At 41.1% G+C, this 25434-nt stretch overlaps 1 protein-coding gene across 11 annotated transcripts in view; it reads right to left on the bottom strand.

The window, feature by feature from the left end:
* Positions 1–25434, bottom strand: part of adgrb2 (adhesion G protein-coupled receptor B2) — a 771897-nt gene that overhangs the window by 51992 nt on the left and 694471 nt on the right. For 9 of the 11 annotated variants that reach the window (XM_061982439.1, XM_061982435.1, XM_061982437.2 and 6 more), the window contains 2 exons: positions 14558–14593; positions 8541–8654 (listed from right to left, as the gene is read on the bottom strand). The exons of 1 other annotated variant lie outside the window; for it this stretch is intronic. In XM_061982439.1, coding sequence (XP_061838423.1) covers positions 8541–8654; positions 14558–14593 — 150 coding nt within the window. The remainder of the gene's footprint in view (positions 1–8540; positions 8655–14557; positions 14594–25434) is intronic. One more of the 11 variants, XM_061982436.1, reaches the window with a different exon arrangement.

Raw genomic sequence — 25434 nt, 5'->3', positions numbered from 1 at the left:
TGGTGCAGTGAGGGAACATGAACAATTTTTCAAATGAATCATGAATAACTACAAACAGCTAATTCTTCTATAGACACAAAAAATAAATAGGAATATAGATGTGGAAACAGGGGTGGGAATCCTTGGGCACCTCACAATTTGATAACAATTCAGGGGCTAAGATTTAGAGCATCTGTAATTGTTAAATCATTAATGTGTGTGTCGTATCTCCGTATTCATATCTGTTGCAGCACTGTATGGATATTATTCCCTCTCTTGATTTATTAATCTACTGGCTCATTTCCTCTGGTTACTCTCTGCCAGACTTGTTGACGTGGACAAAGCACCTACTTTGTAGTCGTTTCACTACTTCACATTCAAGCTAGCTTAGCGCTTAGCATGCCTTTTCGTCTTCTGTCTTCCTTTACTTTGACGTGAAGAGTGCAAAAGTAACTGCAAACCAAACATTTCAATATTGTAGCTAGGGTTGCAAAATTCCGGGAATATTCAAAGTTGGAAACTTTCCATGGGAATTAACGGGAATGTATGGGATCTAACAGGAATTAATGGGAATAAACATTGAATGCAACATGCTAGATATTGTAGCATGATTATTAGCTAGAACAACCTGATTTAATGCAAATTCAGTTGAATTTCAACCCTGCACTGTGCATTCCTCCATCACATGCACAGATAATTCCCAGCATGCTACACACTACAGCAGGGCTATTGAGGCCACACTAGTATTTGAGCCCAAGGACTTCATCCAGTCAGGTAAGTGTTGATGATATTACTGGGCTAAATATATTTGATCTATGGTATTTAAGTTTAATTGCTTGTTACTGTATGACTGTAGACTACTCCAGCTGTTCCTGTACTTGTTAAATGATTTTGGGGCCAATATCTCTAGCTAGCTAGGTTTATGTACCACCACAGTCTCATAATGAACCGAAAATATTTCTCCGTTAGCCGTGATGCTAATTTTCTCTATGTTAAATCCCATTCATTTATGCTAACAACGTTAGCGATCCGAATTTACCTTTTTTGTGATCTGTAAAGTTCAACTAGCAAATACTAAATCAAAAGGTGTAGTTTCCTCTGCCTTCTGTTCTGCTAGCCATTCTGTTGTCATACAAGAATGTAGGTTATAGTTTGATTTAGCATGCTGATTGACTGTTCATTTATTCATCTAGCCTATTATCATTCATTTGTCAATCAGTAAAATATTTTTAAAGACTACTCCAATTGTTTAGCTGACTATTTATATCTGTGTGTGGCATTGCATTAGTCTTTTACAAGCTTCTCATCTTATTCTACAGAATAAGATGGACGGTGTCCAAATTTGAATAATCAAAAAATGGTCAAAATTTCCAAACTTCCCGTGGTAAATTTCCGGAAAATTTCCTGGCAATTTACTGGAAACTTTCCACCCCTTTGCAACCCTAATTGTAGCGCATACCATTGCAACCCTAGTCAATAACGCGACCACGCTGTTGATTTTCTTGACTGCTTTAAAACCGGTGATTAAATGCAAATGCAATCTACCGACAACCATTGCACATTGGACCGTTCAGTCCCTCCAGGATTTCGCAGGCTTTTTTCGTGATTGTCGTGGCCGAAAACGCCGGAATTTGCGGCAGCTTTTTCAGAAAGTTGCGATGTTTTGTGGCTAATTTTTTGGTATAAGTATCCTTGTAACCTTAACCTCAAAAAGCATGGTATTTCAGCAAAAAATGAAAAAAACAACAACAACGAAATACTGTATTGATGTTGTACTTGTTGTATACCATACCAATTACTGTACCGTTTTAAAGGCCTACTGAAATGATTTTTTTTTATTTAAACAGGGATAGCTGTCATGATCTGTGTTTTGGATCATGTTTTATGTTATTTTCTGTTTAAAGACTCCATAGTTACTGGTTGCACTTCCTTGTTTGTTTGTTACCTTGACAAGCATTAGTGTCACCTGTTTTACGTCTTGGACTCATGCAACTGTTGCTAATTATGTTCACCTGTCTCTGATTAGTGTTCGGCCGCTCACCTGCTACCCGAGCACTAATCAGAGGCATTATTTAAGTTTGCCTTTGACAGTCAGTCGGCCTGGCATCATTGTTTGCTACATGCAACCTGTCTACGTGAGTTTTGCCTTGTATCTAGTTTATGCTAAGTGTTTGATTCATGCCATGCTATGTAAGTCTTGTTTGTTTCATGCCACAGTTACCTGAGTATTGCTTGTCCCTAGTCCATGCTAAGAAGTAGCATTAGCTCCAAGTGCGATCAACACGTTGTGCCTTCGCCTTGTGTTCCATTTTGTTGGTACTATTTTGGTAGTTTGAGAAATAAATCATGTTTTTACCTACACGCTATTTGCGGAGTGGTTCGTTTGCATTCCTGGGAGAACGACCCCGCAGCAAGCTGCGACCCCCCCATCGTGACAATAGCAGATCCATTCTATGTGTCATACTTGATCATTTCGCGATATTGCCATATTTTTGCTGAAAGGATTTAGTAGAGAACATCGACGATAAAGTTCGCAACTTTTGGTCGCTGATAAAAAAAAAAAGCCTTGCCTGTACCGGAAGCAGCGTGACGTCACAAGTTGAAAGTCTCCTCACATTTCCCCATTGTTTACATCAGCAGCGAGAGCGATTCGGACCGAGAAAGCGACGATTACCCCATTAATTTGAGCGAGGATGAGGAACGTGAGAGTGAAGGACTAAAGTGCAGTGCAGGACGCATCTTTTTTCGCTCTGACCGTAACTTAGGTACAAGGGCTCATTGGATTCCACACTCTCTCCTTTTTCTATTGTGGATCACGGATTTGTATTTTAAACTACCTCGGATACTATATCCTCTTGAAAATGAGAGTCGAGAACGCGAAATTTCAGTGACTTTTATCTCCACGACAATACATCAGCGAAGCACTTTAGCTAGCGGAGCTAACGTGATAGCATCGTGCTTAACTGCAGATAGAAACAAAAGAAATTAATGCTGCAAGCAGCGATGGACGGGACCGAATTTGACGGCACATAAAATCCAAACCGGAGCAGTAATTAAAACTCTTTCGTCAACTTTTAATCAGAAGGGTTCAATCTCTCTCCTGTGCTAGTTTGAAGCCGACACGACAAACGCGCTCAGAGGAGATAATGTTTGAAAAAAGGTGACTGGTTTTTACAAAACTTTTGTTTTGAAGGGGGAATTGCAAACTTCCTGTTGATTTTTGCTGGGGGTTGTCAATCTATGAAATGTAGGTCTAAGTGAGACCTACATAGAGGTTTTTCATGTCTCTAAGACATTCCTACTGGAAGTTACAGGCAGTTTTGTCTGAGTTTTCTTCCTAGGAGCAGTTGTGTCTGTGTTTTCTTCCTAGGGGGCAATTTTGAGTTCTGGGGTTGGATTTTTTTATGAGAGCGCAATTTTGGCCAGTCCTGATGTGTGCGTCCAGTTTGGTGAGTTTTGAAGCATGTTAAGGGGATCAAATTACAGCTCAAAGAGGCAAAAGTGACTGTTTTTACTAAACTTTTGTTTTGAAGGGGGAATTGCAAACTTCCTGTTGATTTTTGCTGAAAGATGTCAGTGTATGAAATGTAGGTATAAGTGAGACCGACATAGAGGTTTTTGTTTCATGTCTCTATGACATTCCTACTGGGAGTTAGAGGCAGTTTTGTCTGTGTTTTCTTCCTAGGGGGCGCTAGAGCGCAATTTTGAGTTTTGGGGCTAGGTTTTTAATTAGATCGCAATTTTCGCCAGTCCTGATGTGTGTGTCAAATATGGTGAGTTTTGAAGCATGTTAAGGGGGTCAAATTACAGCTCAAAGAGGCGGTGGAATAATAATAATAAAACCTTACAATTACAATAGGGTCCTCTGTCCCAAAGGGACATTGCGGTCCCTAATAAGCCCCTGACTGGAAGGATAGACAGAATATCAACAATACTACCAAACTCTGGACCTGTAACCACACGGTTAATGCTGTACCGCCTGACGAAGCCTAGCAATGCTGTTGCTAACGACGCCATTGAAGCTAACTTAGCTACGGGACCTCGATAGAGCTATGCTAATAACATTAGCTCTCCACCTACGCCAGCTCTCATCTGCTCATCAACACCAGTGCTCACCTGCGATCCAGCGATCGACGGCGCGACGAAGGACTTCACCCGATCATCGATGCGGTTGGCGGCTAGCGTCGGATAGCGCGTCTGCTATCCAAGTCAAAGTCCTCCTGGTTGTGTTGCTGTAGCCAGACGCTAATACACCGATCGCACCTACAGGTATCTTCTTTGCAGTCTCCATTGTTCATTAAACAAATTGCAAAAGATTCACCAACACAGATGTCCAGAATACTGTGGAATTTAGCGATGAAAAAAGACGATTTAAGCTGGCGACCGACCTATTCCAAAATGTCTGATTCAGCTACTGACGTCACGCGCATACGTCATCATACCGAGACGTTTTGAACCGGAAGTTTCCCGGGAAATTTAAAATTGCACTTTATAAGTTAACCCGGCCGCATTGGCATGTGTTGCAATGTTAAGATTGCATCATTGATATATAAACGATCAGACTGCGTGGTCGGTAGTAGTGGGTTTCAGTAGGCCTTTAATGACATATAACTAATCACAGTAGTTAATTAATTGAAATTATAGAAAGAAACGCCACCAAAGGTTTGCATAATGTCCGCTGTCTGCTCTTTCGTCCACAAGTTAGACATTCTTTGTGTGTGTTTTACGCTTGAAAAGTGTTAAAACATCAATTTACGGCAAGAACATATGTGAACTCGGGCTGAGCGATATAGCAGAAAAAATGATCACGAATATTTTTTCATATAATTCAATCTTGATTAATATCACAATTTTTCATTTTTTCATTAAATTGTCCCATGCAGGATTATTGCGAGTACTGTTGCATCCCAACTGTTTATTACTGCAGTTTCTTGTCACGGACATTTCCGCCATGATTGATTGAAGTAATATATGCTAACAGCTGACAAGTGTTATTTCGTTTATATCAAAGATTGACAGGTTTTAGGTTCACGACATTTGCTACAACTTTTTTCCCTTTTTCAAGTTTTTATTACTTCATTCTGCAGTAAAAAAGTAGTGTAGTGTATACTACACTACTATATTGTTCAGTGCAAGACTGCTTCATCCCAAGTTAAGGACTAATAGACTAAAAAACTCCCACACGCCATTACTGTACAACTCCTCTCTGGGGGGTAGGGGGGTTCTAGGATGACAGGGGATAGCAATACTTTTTCATAACATGGTCACTACTGCCTAGTTTCTCTTGTTATATTCTTATTTCACTGTTATATTTTTATTCTCATTGTTGCTTTTTATTTTTATTCTTATTGTAATATTTTTCTATTTTGTTTCCATTTATACCCCCATTATTTACTTTTTAAATTTGATCTCAATTCTGTACAATGCTGCTGGAATTTTATTTTTCCTGAGGGAACTCTCCTGAAGGAATCAATAAAGTACTATCTATCTACTATAGGACTTTTATTTCAAGTGAACATTTACTAAACAACACTTTCAAATGGTAAATGCTTAAAGGGGAACATTATCACAATTTCAGAAGGGTTAAAACCATTAAAAATCAGTTCCCAGTGGCTTATTTTATTTTTCGAAGTTTTTTTCAAAATTTTACCCATCACGCAATATCCCTAAAAAAAGCTTCAAAGTGCCTGATTTTAACCATCGTTATATACACCTGTCCATTTTCCTGTGACGTCACATAGTGATGCCAATACAAACAAACATAGCGGATAGAACAGCAAGGTATAGCGACATTAGCTCGGATTCAGACTCGGATTTCAGCGGCTTAAGCTAAATTGAAGAAGAAACTGAAGCTATTGAGCCATATCGGTTTGAACAGTATGCAAGCGAAACCGACGAAAACGACACGGGAGAAAGCGAGGACGAATTTGGCGATCGCCTTTTAACCAACGATTGGTATGTGTTTGTTTTTAAGTGTTGTAATGTTTTTAAGCTAACTTATTGGTAAACACAGTTTATGTATAATAATTTATGTAAAACCGCGAGTAATGAATAAAGTTTTCATCAATTAATATATTCTGTAGACATACCCTCATCCGCTCTCTTTTCCTGAAAGCTGATCTGTCCAGTTTTGGAGTTGATGTCAGCAGGCCAGGGAAGCTAGGGTCGATATTCTTCTCTTGACGGTGTGAGCCAAGACATCCAGGGGGTTTAGCTCGCTTGTCTGCGGGAACAAACTGCCGCCATTGCTTGCCGTGCTACCGAGGTCCTTTGTCCCTGAATAGCGCACACACTCCGGCAGATTCAATGGGGGTCTGGCGGCAGATTTCTTTGACTTTATCGTTGGAAATGCATCTGCTTTGAGTGTCGCAGGATATCCACACATTCTTGCCATCTCTGTCGTAGCATAGCTTTCGTCGGTAAAGTGTGCGGAACAAACGACTGAAACATTTTCGTCGGCTTTCCCCCACACCCTCGTATTTTGAACAAATTTCGTCCAATTTCTTGCCATTTTCGCATCTTTGGGCCACTGGTGCAACTTGAATCCGTCCCTGTTCGTGTTGTTACACCCTCCGACAACACACCGACGAGGCATGATGTCTCCAAGGTACGGAAAACAGTCGAAAAAACGGAAAATAACAGAGCTGTTTTGACTCGGTGTTTGTAATGTGTTTGAGAAAATGGCGGATTGCTTCCCGAAACACCCGTCCATTTTCCTGTGACTTCACATAGTGAAGCCAACACAAACAAACATGGCGGAAAGAACAGCAAGCTATAGCGACATTAGCTCGGATTCAGACTCGGATTTCAGCGGCTTAAGCGATTCAACAGATTACGCATGTATTGAAACGGATGGTTGTAGTGTGGAGGCAGGTAGCGAAAACGAAATTGAAGAAGAAACTGAAGCTATTGAGCCATATCGGTTTGAAGCGTATGCAAGCGAAACCGACGAAAACGACACGACAGCCAGCGACACGGGAGAAAGCGAGGAGGAATTCGGCGATCGCCTTCTAACCAACGATTGGTATGTGTTTGTTTGGCATTAAAGGAAACTAACAACTATGAACTAGGTTTACAGCATATGAAATACATTTGGCAACAACATGCACTTTGAGAGTGCAGACAGCCCAATTTTCATCAATTAATATATTCTGTAGACATACCCTCATCCGCTCTCTTTTCCTGAAAGCTGATCTGTCCAGTTTTGGAGTTGATGTCAGCAGGCCAGGGAAGCTCGGGTCGATATTCTTCTCTTGATCATCTTCGGTGGCATAACGGACGGTGTGAGCCAAGACATCCAGGGGGTTTAGCTCGCTCGTCTGCGGGAACAAACTGCCGCCATTGCTTGCCGTGCTACCGAGGTCCTTTGTCCCTGAATTGCTCACACACTCCGGCAGATTCAATGGGGGTCTGGCGGCAGATTTCTTTGACTTTATCGTTGGAAATGCATCTGCTTTGAGTGTCGCAGGATATCCACACATTCTTGCCATCTCTGTCGTAGCATAGCTTTCGTCGATAAAGTGTGCGGAACAAACGACTGACCATTTTCGTCGGCTTTCCCCACACCCTCGTATTTTGAACAAATTTCGTCCAGTTTCTTGCCACTTTCGCATCTTTGGGCCACTGGTGCAACTTGAATCCGTCCCTGTTCGTGTTGTTACACCCTCCGACAACACACCGACGAGGCATGATGTCTCCAAGGTACGGAAAACAGTCGAAAAAACGGAAAATAACAGAGCTGATTTGACTCGGTGTTTGAGAAAATGGCGGATTGCTTCACGATGTGACGTCCGAGAGCGAATATTAGAAAGGCGTTTAATTCGCCAAAATTCACCCACTTAGAGTTCGGAAATCGGTTAAAAAAATATATGGTCTTTTTTCTGCAACATCAAGGTATATATTGACGCTTACATAGGTCTGGTGATAATGTTCCCCTTTAATGGTATTCTTTAATGACTTGAATACATCACTGCTTTCTTAAGGAAAATCCGAAGTGTGAGCACTAGAACTGGGTGTTGTATAAAAAAATGGGGCCAATTATTTTTATTTTGTACTTGTCTTAATTTTTCACTTTTCTCAACTTTTCTTTAGAAGCTTAAACATGGACGAGGATTGCAAATGAGCCTGTGGCTAGAAGTCTTATGTACTTTTACATCGGTTACCTATAGGTAGCAATGTTTCATTGTACTATCCCTGTCAAATAAATACATAAATAAATAAAATAAGTAAATAAATACATGCAAACTACGAAGTAAATGTTTATATACAACATTACCCAGAGGTAGCTCTGAGCTTCACGGGGGGACTAATTGTGAGTTGGTATATTGTCACACATTACTGTTTCTGCTTCGTCCACACAAAAAAACAAAAGTTTTGAGACAAAGTCGATTGGTTGTGGCATTGCACACAGAATGTGAGTAAATCGCAGATTCCTGGAGGGACTGAGTATTGCTTAGCGGTGTTTAGGTGCACGTTTGGGCGGTGTGAGGCTGTGTGGGGGGCCGGGGGTGGTTATATGGGCGCGGGGCTCCCATCCTACTTTTTAGGCAGTCAAGTCTTACCTTGAAGGTGGACATGGCCGGGTCCCTGCTATACCTGTCTATGGTGTGGAACTTGGAGGAGTGGTTGAGCTCATGGTACAGCTCAGAGTGTCTTTTGCGAGTGTGCATCACTTTCTGGAAGGGAAGAAAGGAAGGGGAACACCAAAAATGAACCAAAGAGAAAACAAAATAAGATGAATAAGGAGGGGCGATTGGGGGCGGGGCAGGCATGAGGGCGTGGTCGTGGAGGAAAGGAAGTGGGTACGAGGCTGAGGGGACTGCAGTGATGCGGGCCGTTAAAAAGGGGTTAAAGATGGCGGATGTTCTTACCTCTTCAATGGTCTTTACAATGTTTGGCCTTTAGGCGAGTGTGTGCTGGGTTAGGGGTTTTGTTTTTACTTGCTATTTTTGTATATTAAACCCATTTCCAACTTTAGTTCTCGAATGGTATCCGATAAATGTGTGATCCTAGTAATGCATGTACTGTAAATACTGTCGATGGGAGATAAAAGATAAACACAGAACATGGAACCACTATTTCCTAGCCTGGGTCATGCAACAGCCAGTCGTGTGCCTCCAGTGAAAGTCAAAAAGGTCACAGTTAGTAGCGAGCCACGCACCATACATACATACATACATACATACATACATACTAGAGATGCGCGGATAGGCAATTATTTCATCCGCAACCGCATCACAAAAGTCGTCAACCATCCGCATCCACCCGAACTAACATTTAATCAAAACCGCACCCGCCGGTTGTTATATATCTAATATAGACGATGCAAGGCATTAGTGAGGTTATAAAGCTTTTGCCTGTTAAAGAAAGGAGACTGATCCAATGCAGCAGAGACATTCAATGCGTGCCACACTGTCACGGCCCAGACGCACACCAGTGCGCAATCATCTGGGAGCCGCGCTGAGCGCACCTCCAAGCGCGCTCGCGCCACTCAAACTGCTGCAGGCAGCTGCGTTCTATCTTGTTCTAACATCCTGTGGCACTCTTCTGGGATCACGGCGGACGAAACTGCTCATGCTCAGGGTGTTTGTGGAGATTCGGGGTTTTGCACAAATGTGATGCACCATGTTAGATGTCCCGGTTTTGTGACTGTCGTAGACATAAACAGCGTCGCAGCTCTTGCAAATCACGTAGCCAGCATTACTATCATCCTGATTTACAACCTCATAAAAACGAGTCCACGCTGAACTTTTCTGGCCTTTTTTTCCCTGGTCTTTAGTATTCCCTTTTTTAGTTTGTCGCGTACCACGTTTGCTGCCATCTCTTTTTTTCTTCTTCTTCTGTTGTGGCATATGCTGCAGGTGCCTGCTCGTTTTTCGTATGTGGGTAACAACATTTAACTATGTATATATATTTCCGAATTGGATTAACTGCCACCCGCCTGAATCTATTTAAAATCTAATTATTTTTTTTATTTCAACCGCCCGACCCGACCCGACCCGACCCGCGGATAAAATCTAATTTTTTTAAATTTCAACCGCCCGACCCGCGGATAATTCGCGGACTCCGCGGTTGTGTCCGCAAACCGCGCATCTCTAATACATACATACATACATACATACATACAACCATACATACATAAGCTCTGTACGATTACACCGCCTACAAATATGGTGAATTTCCAGTCTTTAAAACAGCATAACCATCAATTAGTGGGCCATTAAGGGATGGAACGACATCAACATTCCATATCACGGTTATTGTGACCAAAATTATCGTGGTTATTCTACTAGTTTTAGTTTTGAAATGTTAAAACTCAAATTGACACACACTACTTTTTTTAGCAGAAGAAACATTAAATATTTGACTGGCTTCTTAAGAGCCATATTATTTTTTATGTGGTGAAATAAGTTTGTCTTTGTATTTTAATGAAAAAAGGCAAAGAGTGTTCATACAAGTTTATATTGGAGTATGTTGTTTCTTATTAAGGAAATATGTTAATTACTTTTGTTTTCATGTCAGCATTTAAGCTGGCTAGTTATCAGAATTTTATGAACATTTAGATTTAAAACGGTAAACCTACCTATTGGCTGCTAAAAAAACAAAAAAAAACGATTTTACAATTTTTAAATTCTAAAGTGAATCATAACTTTTAAAACACGATATAAAAAAATTAAAAAATATATTTTACGTGATACGTCAGAAGCTTTGTTACCTGTAACTTGTTTTGAAAATGTTGTATTATCAGTTTTATACCAAATAATATATTGCAAGTATCGGTTTGAATTGAGAATTGATTCTGAATCGAAGCGTTAGCCTAAGACTCGTAGTTTAATCAAATTGGGATTTATTGTAGGATTCACATCCCGGGAGTTTTACTTTATCATGAATACCGTTTATTAGGGGTGCTGGGAAAAAAAATTGATTAACATCTGAATTGCAATTATCATTTATAATCGGAATCCAAATGTATTCATAAATTCCCACATTTTAAGAATTGTTTGAACTTTTTAAAGACAATTTTAGGCCATATGCGCAATCTGTTTAAATCAAGAATCGTGTTGAGTCAAGAATCGACTCTGAATCGACTCCAATCATCAGTTGTTTAAAGATTCCCATCCCTATCGTTTATCGTTACATCCATAATCATAACTAGAACTATGAATGGAGTATAATATGAGACTGTGACCAGCAGAGGCGCTGTTGAGCCAGGCTTAACTTGTGCGCAGTCTGAGAGATACAGTACAGGCCAAAAGTTTGGACACACCTCCTCATTCAATACGTTTTGTTTATTTCCATGACTATTTACATGGGGACGGCGTGGCGCTGTTGGGAGTGTGGCCGTGCCAGCAACCTGAGGGTTCCTGGTTCGATCCCCACCTTCTACCAACCTCGTCACGTCCGTTGTGTCCGTGAGCAAGACACTTCACCCTTGCTCCTGATGGGTCGTGGTTAGGGCCTCGCATGGCAGCTCCCGCCATCAGTGTGTGAATGGGTGAATGTGGAAATAGTGTCAAAGCGCTTTGAGTACCTTGAAGGTAGAAAAGTGCGATACAAGTATAACCCATTTACATTGTAGATTGTCACTAAAGGCATCAAAACTAACCTTAGCTCTGATTACTGCTTTGCACACTCTTAGCATTCTCTCGATGAGCTTCAAGCGCACCCGTGAAGTGAAAAGCATTTAGATTTTTTTAGATTAGATTTAGATTTATTGGTCCCTGTTGGGGAAATTCATTTTCACTATTCAAACAATAGACATGACACATCACAAAACAAAAATAACAAAAAGACATCATACATGACCAACACATTTATAGGCTTGTCAGACAGGTCGGCCGGGCCTGCTGTTAAGGGATTTCCAGGTGACTACCTCTTGAAGCTCATCGAGAGAATGCCAAGAGTGTGCAAAAAAGTAATCAGAACAAAGAATGTTTTTTTTTTTTGAAGAAACTAGAATACAAAACACAATTTCAGTTATTTCACCTTTTTTTGTTAAGTACATAACTCCACATGTGAGTTCAAACCCCGGCCGAGTCATACCAAAGACTATAAAAATGGGACCCATTACCTCCCTGTTTGGCACTCAGCATCAAGGGTTGGAATTGGGGGTTAAATCACCAAAAATGATTCCCGAGAGCGGCCACCGCTGCTGCTCACTGCTCCCCTCACCTCTCAGGGGGTGATCAAGGGTGATGGATCAAATGCAGAGAATAATTTGCCACACCTAGTGTGTGTGTGACTATCAATGGTACCTTACCTACTCAGTGGCCTAGTGGTTAGAGTGTCCGCCCTGAGATCGGTAGGTTGTGAGATCAAACCCCTGCCGAGTCATACCAAAGACTATAAAAAAATGGGACCCATTACCTCCCTGCTTGGCACTCAGCATCAAGGGTTGGAATTGGGGGTTAAATCACCAAAAATGATTCCCGGGCGCGGCACCGCTGCTGCCCACTGCTCCCCTCACCTCCCAGGGGGTGAACAAGGGGATGGGTCAAATGCAGAGGACAAATTTCACCACACCTAGTGTGTGTGTGACAATCATTGGTACTTTAACTTTAAAGGGGAACATTATCACAATTTCAGAATGGTTAAAACCATTAAAAATCAGTTCCCAGTGGCTTATTATATTTTTCGAAGTTTTTTTCAAAATTTTACCCATCACGCAATATCCCTAAAAAAAGCTTCAAAGTGCCTGATTTTAACCATCGTTATAAACACCCGTCCATTTTCCTGTGATGTCACATAGTGAAGCCAACACAAACAAACATGGCGGAAAGAACAGCAAGCTATAGCGACATTAGCTCGGATTCAGACTCGGATTTCAGCGGCTTAAGCGATTCAACAGATTACGCATGTATTGAAACGGATGGTTGTAGTGTGGAGGCAGGTAACGAAAACGAAGTTGAAGAAGAAACTGAAGCTATTGAGCCATATCGGTTTGAACCGTATGCAAGCGAAACCGACGAAAACGACATGACAGCCAGCGACACGGGAGAAAGCGAGGACGAATTCGGCGATCGCCTTCTAACCAACGATTGGTATGTGTTTGTTTGGCATTAAAGGAAACTAACAACTATGAACTAAGTTTACAGCATATGAAATACATTTGGCAACAACATGCACTTTGAGAGTGCAGACAGCCCAATTTTCATCAATTAATATATTCTGTAGACATACCCTCATCCGCTCTCTTTTCCTGAAAGCTGATCTGTCCAGTTTTGGAGTTGATGTCAGCAGGCCAGGGAAGCTAGGGTCGATATTCTTCTCTTGATCATCTTCGGTGGCATAAGGGACGGTGTGAGCCAAGACATCTAGGGGGTTTAGCTCGCTCGTCTGCGGGAACAAACTGCTTGCCGTGCTACCGAGGTCCTTTGTCCCTGAATTGCTCACACACTCCGGCAGATTCAATGGGGGTCTGGCGGCAGATTTCTTTGACCTTATTGTTGGAAATGCATCTGCTTTGAGTGTCGCAGGATATCCACACATTCTTGCCATCTCTGTCGTAGCATAGCTTTCGTCGGTAAAGTGTGCGGAACAAACGTCCAATTTCTTGCCACTTTCGCATCTTTGGGCCACTGGTGCAACTTGAATCCGTCCCTGTTCGTGTTGTTACACCCTCCGACAACACACCGACGAGGCATGATGTCTCCAAGGTACGGAAAACAGTCGAAAAAAACGGAAAATAACAGAGCTGATTTGACTCGGTGTTTGAGAAAATGGCGGATTGCTTCCCGATGTGACGTCACAACGTAGAGCGAATAATAGAAAGGCGTTTAATTCGCCAAAATTCACCCATTTTGAGTTCGGAAATCGGTTTAAAAAATATATGGTCTTTTTTCTGCAACATCAAGGTATATATTGACGCTTACATAGGTCTGGTGATAATGTTCCCCTTTAACTTATGTGTTCATTCATAGTTTTGATGCCTTCAGTGACAATCTACAATGTAAATAGTCATGAAAATAATAAAAACGCATTGAATGAAAGAAGGTGTGTCCAAACTTTTGGCCTGTACTGTACGTCTGGTCAGTATATATAATTTTAGTCAAGATAACACTGTGATGGAAATAGCAATTCAGTACATCGATGACTTCCTGCATACTATTGAAATAGTGCATTTTTATGAAAACGAATGAAGAGAAAGACTGGAGATTGACAGGAAGCCCAGCAGGCCACACTAAAGAGCACAACTACACACAGACACACACACAGCCGCACCATGTTGTTGGTAAGAAAGTCAACGACACGCACTGACCCCAAACTCCACTATTAGTGTTCATTCAGACGCATGAAACAATCTACTCGCTGTTTCTTTAACCACGACCCCCACAGCCATACACGGCAGCGCCATTTCACTTAACGGTACAAGACAGCCATCGTGTTGTTATTTATCGCCACGGGAATTGGCGGAGACTTCAAAGAAAAAAAGGAAGGCCTGACGCCGTTATTAGCGCTCCATGCAGGGGGGACGGGGTTAAGCGATGCTCCTATAGGTGCACTACTCAAGTCCTGGCAGAAGCACAACAAAATAAAGCAAAGACAGGCAGATGGCAGGGAGTGACGTCCAGGAGCTTACCTCAAAGTCCAGCTCAGAGTATCGTACTCTTTTCCTCTGGAAGAGGAGAGAAGAAAGCATCAATGTCCGCGAGTATTGATCCATAGCTCTGACTCTCGCCTCGGTGTCATTTAGTCGGGAGCGCAGACGGCTGAGATGTTCTGGCTTCCCAACATGAGACAAATATTCCTACATTTGGCGAAGATGAGAAGGCTAATTGTTCTGTCTATTTCAGCATAATGAGATTAGCGAAGTCTAATAACCCAGAATTAGCGAGCGGAAATGATAGTTTCCCTCATCCTCAAACACGACCACGGTATCATCAGCGTAAATCATTCTTTTCAGCCCTTTTCCAAAGAACGTGCAGGACTTCAAAGAAAGCTCCGGCAAACATACAAAAACACATTTTTTAATCCTCTAATCGTGTTTAAACTCCTCCACTCTCCTCAGCTCTGCAGCTAAGTGCGGCGCACACAAGCCGCCAATTTAGCAGCTGCAGATGTTTCCAACTCATCTGACATTGAATGGAGTCGCGTTGCATCTCCCGCTTTGAGCACGTGCCGCCTGCCAAATTTGCATTTGGCACCGGGCGCAGTCCCTCCCCGCAGCCAGTTAAAAGCTGTGTTTACGCTGCGAAAGGGCAGGGCAGCCAACTTTTTGTTTTTTCCTCCCGCAGTATGGACTGGAGAGTCAATTAAACGCAGCATCGTCCTATAGCCAAACACTTACCTTCTACAAAAGTCGTTAGGGATCTGGTGAGCATGCACATGTGTAACATGTTCTCACAGGAATTTGTTTTGCTGTAAATTAAGCCTTTACAGAAATGGTGGTTCTGAAAACACAATAAACATCACATTGTTCACGGCAAATTGGAGTTAAAGGGGTCATATTATGCCATTCTTGCCTGTTGGCTTGTGTTTTGTTGTGTATTTGGGAGCTCCAAAATGTGAATTTAAACATGGAGGCACTATCCTTCATGCAGAGAGTAGCGACTAATGCCAGACAACCATCAAATAGTCACGATAATTGATTACATCCTGGAAATGCTGTGATTGTACATATTTCTAGCTCTAAAATCACATACTTGCTACTAATTCGACATCGATGTGTTTTTTACCGCACGTACAAAAACACTATCTCTGCTACATCATGTGTATGCTTCTATACTCATTAGGTACACCTGCACTACTGAGAGACATCCATTGGCTGCTATGTTAGCCGCATCTTGTGAGCGTTTTTTTAATGTTTAGAATGCAAAAAAAAAATTAAAAAAAAATTACGTCCTTGTTCTTGTCCCACATAAGCATTGTGATTGATAGTTACATTTACCAAAAAAAGTGCAGTTCTTCTTGAAATGTCAATATTTGTATGCTTACGCAACAATTTTATGTATACATATTTTGTGCAATATTTCATACATAGATAAACTTATGTATGCTTTTTTTGTTCCATGTGTAAACATCTGTTAATGCTAACTACTTGTTTAATAGGGCTATGTGCAATAATACCAGCACTTTAACTTATATGAGTTTTTCCTTGCCCTGATGTGGGATCTGAGCCGAGGATGTCGTTGTGGCTTGTGCAGCCCTTTGAGACACTCGTGATTTAGGGCTATATAAGTAAACATTGATTGATTGATTGGCACTAAGGCAGGGGTCGGCAACCTTTACCAGTCAAAGAGCCATTTTGACGAGTTTCACAAATTATAGAAAACAATGGGAGCCGCAAAAAATTTTTTTAATTTTAAATGAAGTAACACTGCATTCGAAGTTTTTTTTTTTGCATTGTGCTATGTATAACCAGGGGTCTCGGACACGCTGCCAACACCTTTATGTGGAATTTGAAAACTGGTGCGGCACGCGGGTTATTATTTAATGGCGCTTGTCAGCGTCATGCGTGCCGTGATGGTACAGCATATAGCACCCACTACAGTCAGCGTGCCTAATCAGCCGCTTTACTCACGTAGGTAACAGCATGGCATACTTGGTCAACAACCACACAGCTCACACTGACGGTGGCGGTATAAAAAAAACAAAAACCTTTAACACTCTTACTAATAATGCACCACACTGTGAACCCACACCAAACAAGAATGACAAACACATTTCGGGAGAACATCTGCACCGTAACACAACATAAACACAACAGGACAAATACCCAGAATCCCATGCAGCCCTAACTCTTCCAGGATACATTATACATCCCCCCCCCCGCTACCAAACCCCGCCCACCTCAACCGACGCACAGAGGTGTGTGAGGGAGCAGGCTTGGGGTGGGGGCGGGGTTTGGTGGTAGCAGGGGTGTATAATGTATCCCGGAAGAGTCAGGGCTGCATGGGATTCTGGGTGTTTGTTCTGTTGTGTTTATGTTGTGTTAAGGTGCAGATGTTCTCCCGAAATGTGTTTGTCATTCTTGTTTGGTTTTGGCTCAAAGTGTGGCGCATTATTAGTAAGAGTGTTAAAGTTGTTTTATATGACCACCGTCAGTGTAACCTGTGTGGCTGTTGACAAAGTATGCCTTGCTGTCACGTACGTGTGCAAGCAGAAGATGTATATTGTTTAACAATTGTTGGGCTGGCACTCTGTTAAGACAGATTGTAGAGGGCGCCAAATGTTGTACCATCATGGCACGCCCTTATTATAGACGTAAGGGTGAAAACCGGTGAATATTAATCCCAGGAGTTTTCTGCGAGAGGCACTGAAATCCGGAAGTCTCACGGGAAAATTGGGGGGTTCAGCAAGTAAGCTGCTGAGCCGCATCAGAGTGATCAAAGAGCCGCATGCGGCTCCGGAGCCGCGGGTTGCCGACCCCTGCACTAAGGAGATATGTCCATGGTGAAACCCATACCCTAAAATGCTCGGTTATTGGTTGTATTAACCATCACAAGTCACAAAGCTAAATTCCATCCTAATTGAAAAAAGAAGTACTATATTTTCTGGACTATAGAGCACCCACTAAGTTTTAGAATTGTTTTTTTTTGTCTCCATATATTAGCTTAAAGTCTTATATATAAGATGTAAAATGAGTTACTTACGCAGAAATATTTTGTGAATGTTTACCTTAATTATTTCCAAACGGTGTCTGTAACACGGCAGTAAAACGGCTGATCAGACAAAACAGAAGTCATCGTCATGGACCCACTAGCTGTGGAAACTAGCTCTCCAATCAGCTAAACAGACTCAATAACTTTGCGGTGACATTTTGGTGAATTTACTGAGGAATTTGGGAAACTGAAACAATAAAAAAAAGAATGCCACTGTAAGTTAATAATACTGCGGAGGGGGGCGTGGTCTGTGTAAGGACCGGCCTCGAAGTCAGCGGCAGGTGAGTAGATTGCCCAGCTGGGGTTTGTTATCTAATCACCTGTCGCAAAGGGTTAATTCCATCCTAATTGAAAAAAGAAGTACTGTATTTTCTGGACTATAGAGCAAAACGGTATATAAGCTGCACCCACTAAGTTTTAGAATTGTTTTTTTTTGTCTCCATATATTAGCTTAAAGTCTTATGTATAAGATGCAAAATGAGTTACTTACGCAGAAATATTTTGTGAATGTTTATTTACATACCTTAATGATTACCAAACGGTGTCTGTAACACGGCAGTAAAACGGCTGATCAGACAAAACAGAAGTCATCGTCATGGACCCAATAGCTGTGGAACCTAGCTCTCCAATCAGCTAAACAGACTCAATAACTCCGCGGTGAAATTTTGGTGAATTTACTGAGGAATTTGTGAAACTGAAACAATAAGAAAAGGATGCCACTGTAAGTTAATAATACTGTGGAGGGGGGCGTGGTCTGTGTAAGGACCGGCCTCGAAGTCAGCGGCAGGTGAGTAGATTGCCCAGCTGGGATTTGTTATTTAATCACCTGTCGCCCTTATTTGCAGCAGCTGGAACGAGCGACGTGGTTGGGAGTTGCTGGTGAGCAGAGGCATGAGAGCGAGAGACATTTTGCTGGAAAGCAAAACCACACTACACTGAGGGCAACCTCCACATTTTGCAAAATGTGGAGGTTGCCCTCCTGTGGGTTCTTCTGACACAAAGATCCTTCGTCAGTTCGGTAGTCCGAGGTAACAAGTCTTTTATTTTCATAAGCAGTGTGGTTTAGCTTTCCAGCAAAATGTCTCTCGCTCTCATGCCTCTGCTCACCAGCAACTCCCAACCACGTCTCTCGTCCCGGCTAGTGCTAATAAGGGCGACAGGTGATTAGATAACAAGCCCCAGCTGGGCAATCTACTCACCTGCCGCTGACTTCGAGGCCGGTCCTTGCAGACCACGCGCCCCCTCCACAAATACTAACACAGCCACTCGTTAACGTGTTAGCATATTAGCTAATGCTAATGACAAAAGCGTCGATACATTATGACAGCACGTACAAATATGCGTGAAAACACTCCTACAGACATCACACATGGGACGCTTTAGTAAGTAAGAATTTTTTAAGTTATATTGTAAAACTTACAAACCTGGCTTGGAGTGACTAATGAAAAAGCCATACGAGTAAAAACGCTATGGACGGCCACTCTGTTTTGTTTACAGACACTGTTTACAAACAATTAAGGTATGTAAATAAACATTTATACAATCTTTCTGGGTAAATAACTAATTTCACAGCGTATACAAACCCCGTTTCCAAATGAGTTGGGAAATTGTGTTAGATGTAAATATAAACGGAATACAATGATTTGCAAATCATTTTCAACCCATATTCAATTGAATATGCTACAAAGACAACATATTTGATGTTCAAACTGATAAACTTTTTTTTTTTTTTTGCATATAATCATTAACTTTAGAATTTGATGCCAGCAACACGTGACAAAGAAGTTGGGAAAGGTGGCAATAAATACTGATAAAGTTGAGGAATGCTCATCAAACACTTATTTGGAACATCCCACAGGTGAACAGGCAAATTGGGAACAGGTGGGTGCCATGATTGGGTGTAAAAGTAGATTCCATGAAATGCTCAGTCATTCACAAACAAGGATGGGGCGAGGGTCACCACTTTGTCAGCAAATGCGTGAGCAAATTGTTGAACAGTTTAAGAAAACCTTTCTCAACCAGCTATTGCAAGGAATTTAGGGATTTCACCATCTACGGTCCGTAATATCATCAAAGGGTTCAGAGAATCTGGAGAAATCACTGCACGTAAGCAGCTAAGCCCGTGACCTTCCATCCCTCAGGTTGTACTGCATCAACAAGCGACATCAGTGTGTAAAGGATATCACCACATGGGCTCAGGAACACTTCAGAAACCCACTGTCAGTAACTACAGTTAGTTCGCTACATCTGTAAGTGCAAGTTAAAACTCTCCTATGCAAGGCAAAAAACGTTTATCAACAACACCCAGAAACGCCGTCAGCTTCGCTGGGCCTGAGCTCATCTAAGATGGACTGATACAAAGTGGAAAAGTGTTCTGTGGTCTGACGAGTCCACATTTCAAATTGTTTTTGGAAACTGTGGACGTTGTGTCCTCCGGACCAAAGAGGAAAAGAACCATCCGGATTGTTATAGGCGCAAAGTTGAAAAGCCAGCATGTGTGATGGTATGGGGGTGTATTAGTGCCCAAGACATGGGTAACTTACACATCTGTGAATGCGCCATTAATGCTGAAAGGTACATACAGGTTTTGGAACAACATATGTTGCCATCCAAGCAACGTTACCATGGATGCCCCTGCTTATTTCAGCAAGACAATGCCAAGCTACGTGTTACATCAACGTGGCTTCATAGTAAAAGAGTGCAGGTACTAGACTGGCCTGCCTGTAGTCCAGACCTGTCTCCCATTGAAAATGTGTGGCGCATTATGAAGCCTAAAATAGCACAACGGAGACCCCCGGACTGTTGAACAACTTAAGCTGTACATCAAGCAAGAATTGGAAAGAATTCCACCTGAGAAGCTTCAAAAATGTGTCTCCTCAGTTCCCAAACGTTTACTGAGTGTTGTTAAAAGGAAAGGCCATGTAACACAGTGGTGAACATGCCCTTTCCCAACTACTTTGGCACGTGTTGCAGCCATCAAATTCTAAGTTAATTATTATTTGCAAAAAAAAAAAAAAGTTTATGAGTTTGAACATCAAATATGTTGTTTTTGTAGCATATTCAACTGAATATGGGTTGAAAAGGATTTGCAAATCATTGTATTCCGTTTATATTTACATCTAACACAATTTCCCAACTCATATGGAAACGGGGTTTGTATAGCTGCAGTTTATAGTGCATTTTTTCCCTAAAAATGAGTGGTGGAAGCTTTTATACCGGTGTCAGACCCTGGCTCGTACATGTACGGTTGGACGCTAAAATTCTCCACTGTTGCCACTTCTAACAAAAAGTGTCGGTATTGAAGCATACGGCTAAAACTAAAAACATGGTTTAAGCCGAGGACGCATCTGCAGCCAGAAAGTGGCTTGAAGATGGTCTACAAAGCAACATTTGTATGTAGACCTCAAGAAAGTGTTTTGAATGTAGAACCGAATCATAATATGACCACTTTAAGGTAAATTTAGATTCTTGCGAGAACAATTACCAGGCATAAGGGAAGTGTGGTGAAAGCAATGCACTTTTATGATGGAGAAGGTGGTGGAAGGGAGACTGGGCAGCATCGTGTGACCAAGGTGATCCCAATAAATGTCTTCCTTCTATTGGTTTCCGTTGTTAACACACTACACGTTTTACGAGTGTTCAGATTTACAGCTCGGGGGCTAAATGAACTCGCTGAGTGCTTGACCATGTTAGCATGTTTGGACTGCATTAGTGTCATGTCTTCAGGGACCTTGCATATCAGCTGTGTTTGTGATGGTCAAATCCTGGGATTCTGGAGGGAGAACTTGAGTTTTAAAGCCACTTTCGTTACAGCGTCCGTCCTAAATGAAGCCTCTGTACTGAGGGGAAAAGCCTCCTTTTCATCTTTTTTAACCAGACGTATGAGTCAGGATGAAGTGTGCGAGTAATGCGTCCGGGTGGAGGTGTTCTAAACAGTGTTTCCTCACATTCTGACTCACCGAAAATGCAGTCATCAAAAAACAAAAACAGAAATAATATACTGCTTTGAGCGGAAATGGGACAGTGATATATTATATTGTTACTTGCTTATATTATAGTGAATACTTGGGGTATCAAAAAAAAAGATTTGCAGATTAATCACGATTCGTATTTGTAACGATTCTTAATCGATTAAAAAATTACAAAATTGATTTTATTTTAATTATATTGTTGATCAGGGGTGTCAAACGTACGGCTTGAGGGCCGAATCAGGTCCGCGAACTGGTTTAATCCGGCCCGCGGGATGAGTTTGCTAAGTTTAAAAAATTCTTTTTAATAATATAGAAATTGATCAGTTTATCTATTTCATGGAAGAATATAGTTAATAATAGAACAGGCATCCAACGCTATTAAAAAAGTACAGATTTTAAATTGAGAATCGATTCTGAATCAAATCGAATCCCACAGATTCAAAGACGTAGTAAATACTTTAACTTATCAGTCCCTCCAGGATTTTGCAGGGTTTTTTTGTGATTGTTGCTGCTTAAAATCCCTGAATTTGTGGCAGATTTTTTACAGAAAAATGCGATGTCTCGAGGCTTATTTTTTGTCAAAAACATTGAAACCAATTGCAATTTTATCATCTTGTTATCAATGTTTCAAGTGTGCCTTGTGACTCTAACCTCAAAAAGCACCGGACTTGCCGTAATGATGCTTTACTCGTTTTATACCTCACAGATTTAAAAGTAGACACTAGATGGCAGCAAAAGCAAATATCCACAGATTTTTGTCAAATTGTTTTAAATAATCATAAATAATAATAATGAATAATTGCCTGAGTGCAGCTAGGATAGGTTCCAGCAACCACGAGAGGGACAAGCGGTAGAAAGTGGAATGGATGGATAATTATAATTACAGAAATAAACACCACCAAAGGCTTCCTTATAGGGCTTGAAAGTGTGATGTTGAAATGCATTGCATTGTGGGTCTTTCTGGAGTCTGAATCCCTTATAGGTGAATGCAAAACTCTGTGCTTAAGTTTTTTGTCTTTTTTCTTTGAAGTTCATAACATGACGCGAACGTGTGGGATCTTAATTGCGACAATCGTGGTTGTGATCGCTTCAGGAAAAAAAGGATTTGGTGAGATTTTTCTCATTTTTAGCGTGACAGTAAAGTCGAAGGGAGTCGGGTTAGCGAGCTAATAAAGAGACAGCGAACAGCCTGGATATTAGGGTTGTCCAAAAAAAAGAAAAAGATTTTCCGATTAATCCTGATTCCTATTTGTAACGATTCTTTATCAATTTAATTTTTTTTAAATAAATCATATTTTTGATGTAGATGATCTATATCTTCTCTACAGATTTACTTCAGAAACATACTTGGATACTTCTATTGTTGCCTTAATTGTATTGGACTTTATTAAGTTTTATAGTCTTTTAAGTATTATAAAACTAGATCAGAGCAGTTTATATTATAGAAGAATGTAGTTAATTATATAACTGGCATCCAATGTTATCAAAAACAAAGTATAGATTTTGAATCGAGAATCCTTTTACCACCAAGAATCGAATCGAATCGTGTGGTGCCCAAAGATTCCCAGCCCTGCTGGATAGCAGCTGTGGGACGATCAAACATGACTTTTAACGCCATCACCTGGTACATGTTGGTACGTTCACAGCATTTTCACACTGCTAACTTTGAATTAATTATTCTGTTAGCCAAGTTAGCTGCAGGCTACAAACAACATACAGAATTATGGCAATAATGCATGTTGTCCGTTTACTTTTTAATCATGGGCAAGCACAAAAATGAATACCGTATTTTTCGGACTATAAGTCGCAGTTTTTTTCATCGTTTGGCCGGGGGTGCGACTTATACTCAGGAGCGACTTATGTGTGAAATTATTAACACATTACCGTAAAATGTCAAATAATATTATTGATCTCATTCACGTAAGAGACTAGACATATAATCATACTTGCCAACCTTGAGACCTCCGATTTCGGGAGGTGGGGGGTGGGGGCGGGGGCGTGGTCGGGGGTGGGGCGGGGGGCGTGGTTGTGGGCGTGGTTAAGATATATATATATATATAAGAAATACTTGACTTTCAGTGAATTCTAGCTATATATATATATATATATATATATATATATATATATGTATATTTATATATATATATATATATATATATATATACATATATATATATATAAAATAAATACTTGAATTTCAGTGTTCATTTACAAACTACAACTCACAAACACTTTAGAGTTAGGCTCCACCATCAGAATGTGTACTTAAACTTATAAAGATCACATGGATATTATTCAGTGAGTTGATTCACCAAAACTAACCTGTTATACAGGAGGAAAAAGCACACAGGACGTTTCAATTGTTCACAGACTGGTCGCGCTCATCAGAATGACAAGACACTTCCGGTCTGCAGGTGATAGCATTCAATTGGGAAGAAACGCCCTACTGCCCCCTACTGACCAATGTGAATACTGATAAATGTGTAATGACAGCTCCAAAAACGAATTCAAACCACAAAATAAAATAAATAAATCAACACAAAAATGTGACACATTATGGGTGGGTCACATATGCATGTACAGTAGATGGCAGTATTGTCCTGTTTAAAAGTGTCACAACATTGCTGTTTACGGCAGACGAACTGCTTTACGGTAGACACTGTAGTTGTGTGTTGTCAACACGTCACTCAGGTCCGCCTGAATTTCGGGAGTTTTTCGGGAGAAAATTTGTCCCGGGAGGTTTTCGGGAGAGGCGCTGAATTTCGGGAGTCTCCCGGAAAATCCGGGAGGGTTGGCAAGTATGCGTATAATATTTCATGGGATTTAGCGATTAGGAGTGACAGATTGTTTGGTAAATGTATAGCATGTTCTATATGTTATAGTTATTTGAATGACTCTTACCATAATATGTTACGTTAACATACCAGTTGGTTATTTATGCCTCATATAACGTACACTTATTCAGCCTGTTGTTCACTATTCTTTATTTATTTTAAATTGCCTTTCAAATGTCTATTCTTGGTGTTGGCTTTTATCTAGGGCTGCATAGTAAATAGGGCTCCTATATTTATAAACTGCAACATTTACAAACAGCTGAGAAACAATAATCAAAACAATAGGGGTGTAACGGTACGTGTATTTGTATCGAACCGTTTCGGTACAGGGGGTTTCGTTTCGGTGCGGAGGTGTACCGAACAAGTTTCCACACGGACATTTTAAGTAGCGTACTGCACGTTGTGTAAACAATACTCAAAATGCCGGACATTTGAGGCATTTAAGAAACTCCGCCCTGGCAGCTCCGCAAAAGAGGACATGTCCGGTGAAACCGATCGCTGCTAGCACCGGGCTAGGTCCTGACCATATGTTCTCTTTTCACCGGACATGTCATCTTTTGCAGAGTTGTCCGGGCGGTGTTTCTTAACTGCCTCAAATGTCCGGCATTTTGAGTTAGGGTTGCGTGTACGGTATTTTCAATGTACGTTCAGGGTTAAGAAGGGGTTAAAAACAAAACAAATTGTGCGCGCAGCAGCATTGGTGAGAGAGGGGCAGAGACAGAGAGAGGAGAGAGTTGCATGCGTCGTCAGGCTCTGCTTTTTATCGATAGATTTATCAGATTAAATGTTTTACTATCTATAGCAGGGGTGTCAAAAGTGTGCATTTTTGTAACATTTTCCTTGTTTTGTTTGGCAAGTTGAAAGAACATGGTGCCAGTATGCTGGTTTTTTTTCAATGAAATACTGGAAAGAATAGCAGTAGTGTGTCTCTTTTATCCGATTATTAATCGAAGACCGATTAATCGATGATCAAATTAATCGTTAGTTGCAGCCCTAGTTTTATCAAATAAATTTCCCCAAATAATGCAACTTACACTCCAGTGCGACTTA

This window comes from Nerophis lumbriciformis, linkage group LG21 (assembly GCF_033978685.3).
Source record: "Nerophis lumbriciformis linkage group LG21, RoL_Nlum_v2.1, whole genome shotgun sequence".
Taxonomy (NCBI): Eukaryota; Metazoa; Chordata; class Actinopteri; order Syngnathiformes; family Syngnathidae; genus Nerophis; species Nerophis lumbriciformis.
Note: the sequence above shows the minus strand (reverse complement) of the source record. Positions and strands in the feature narration are given on the sequence as shown.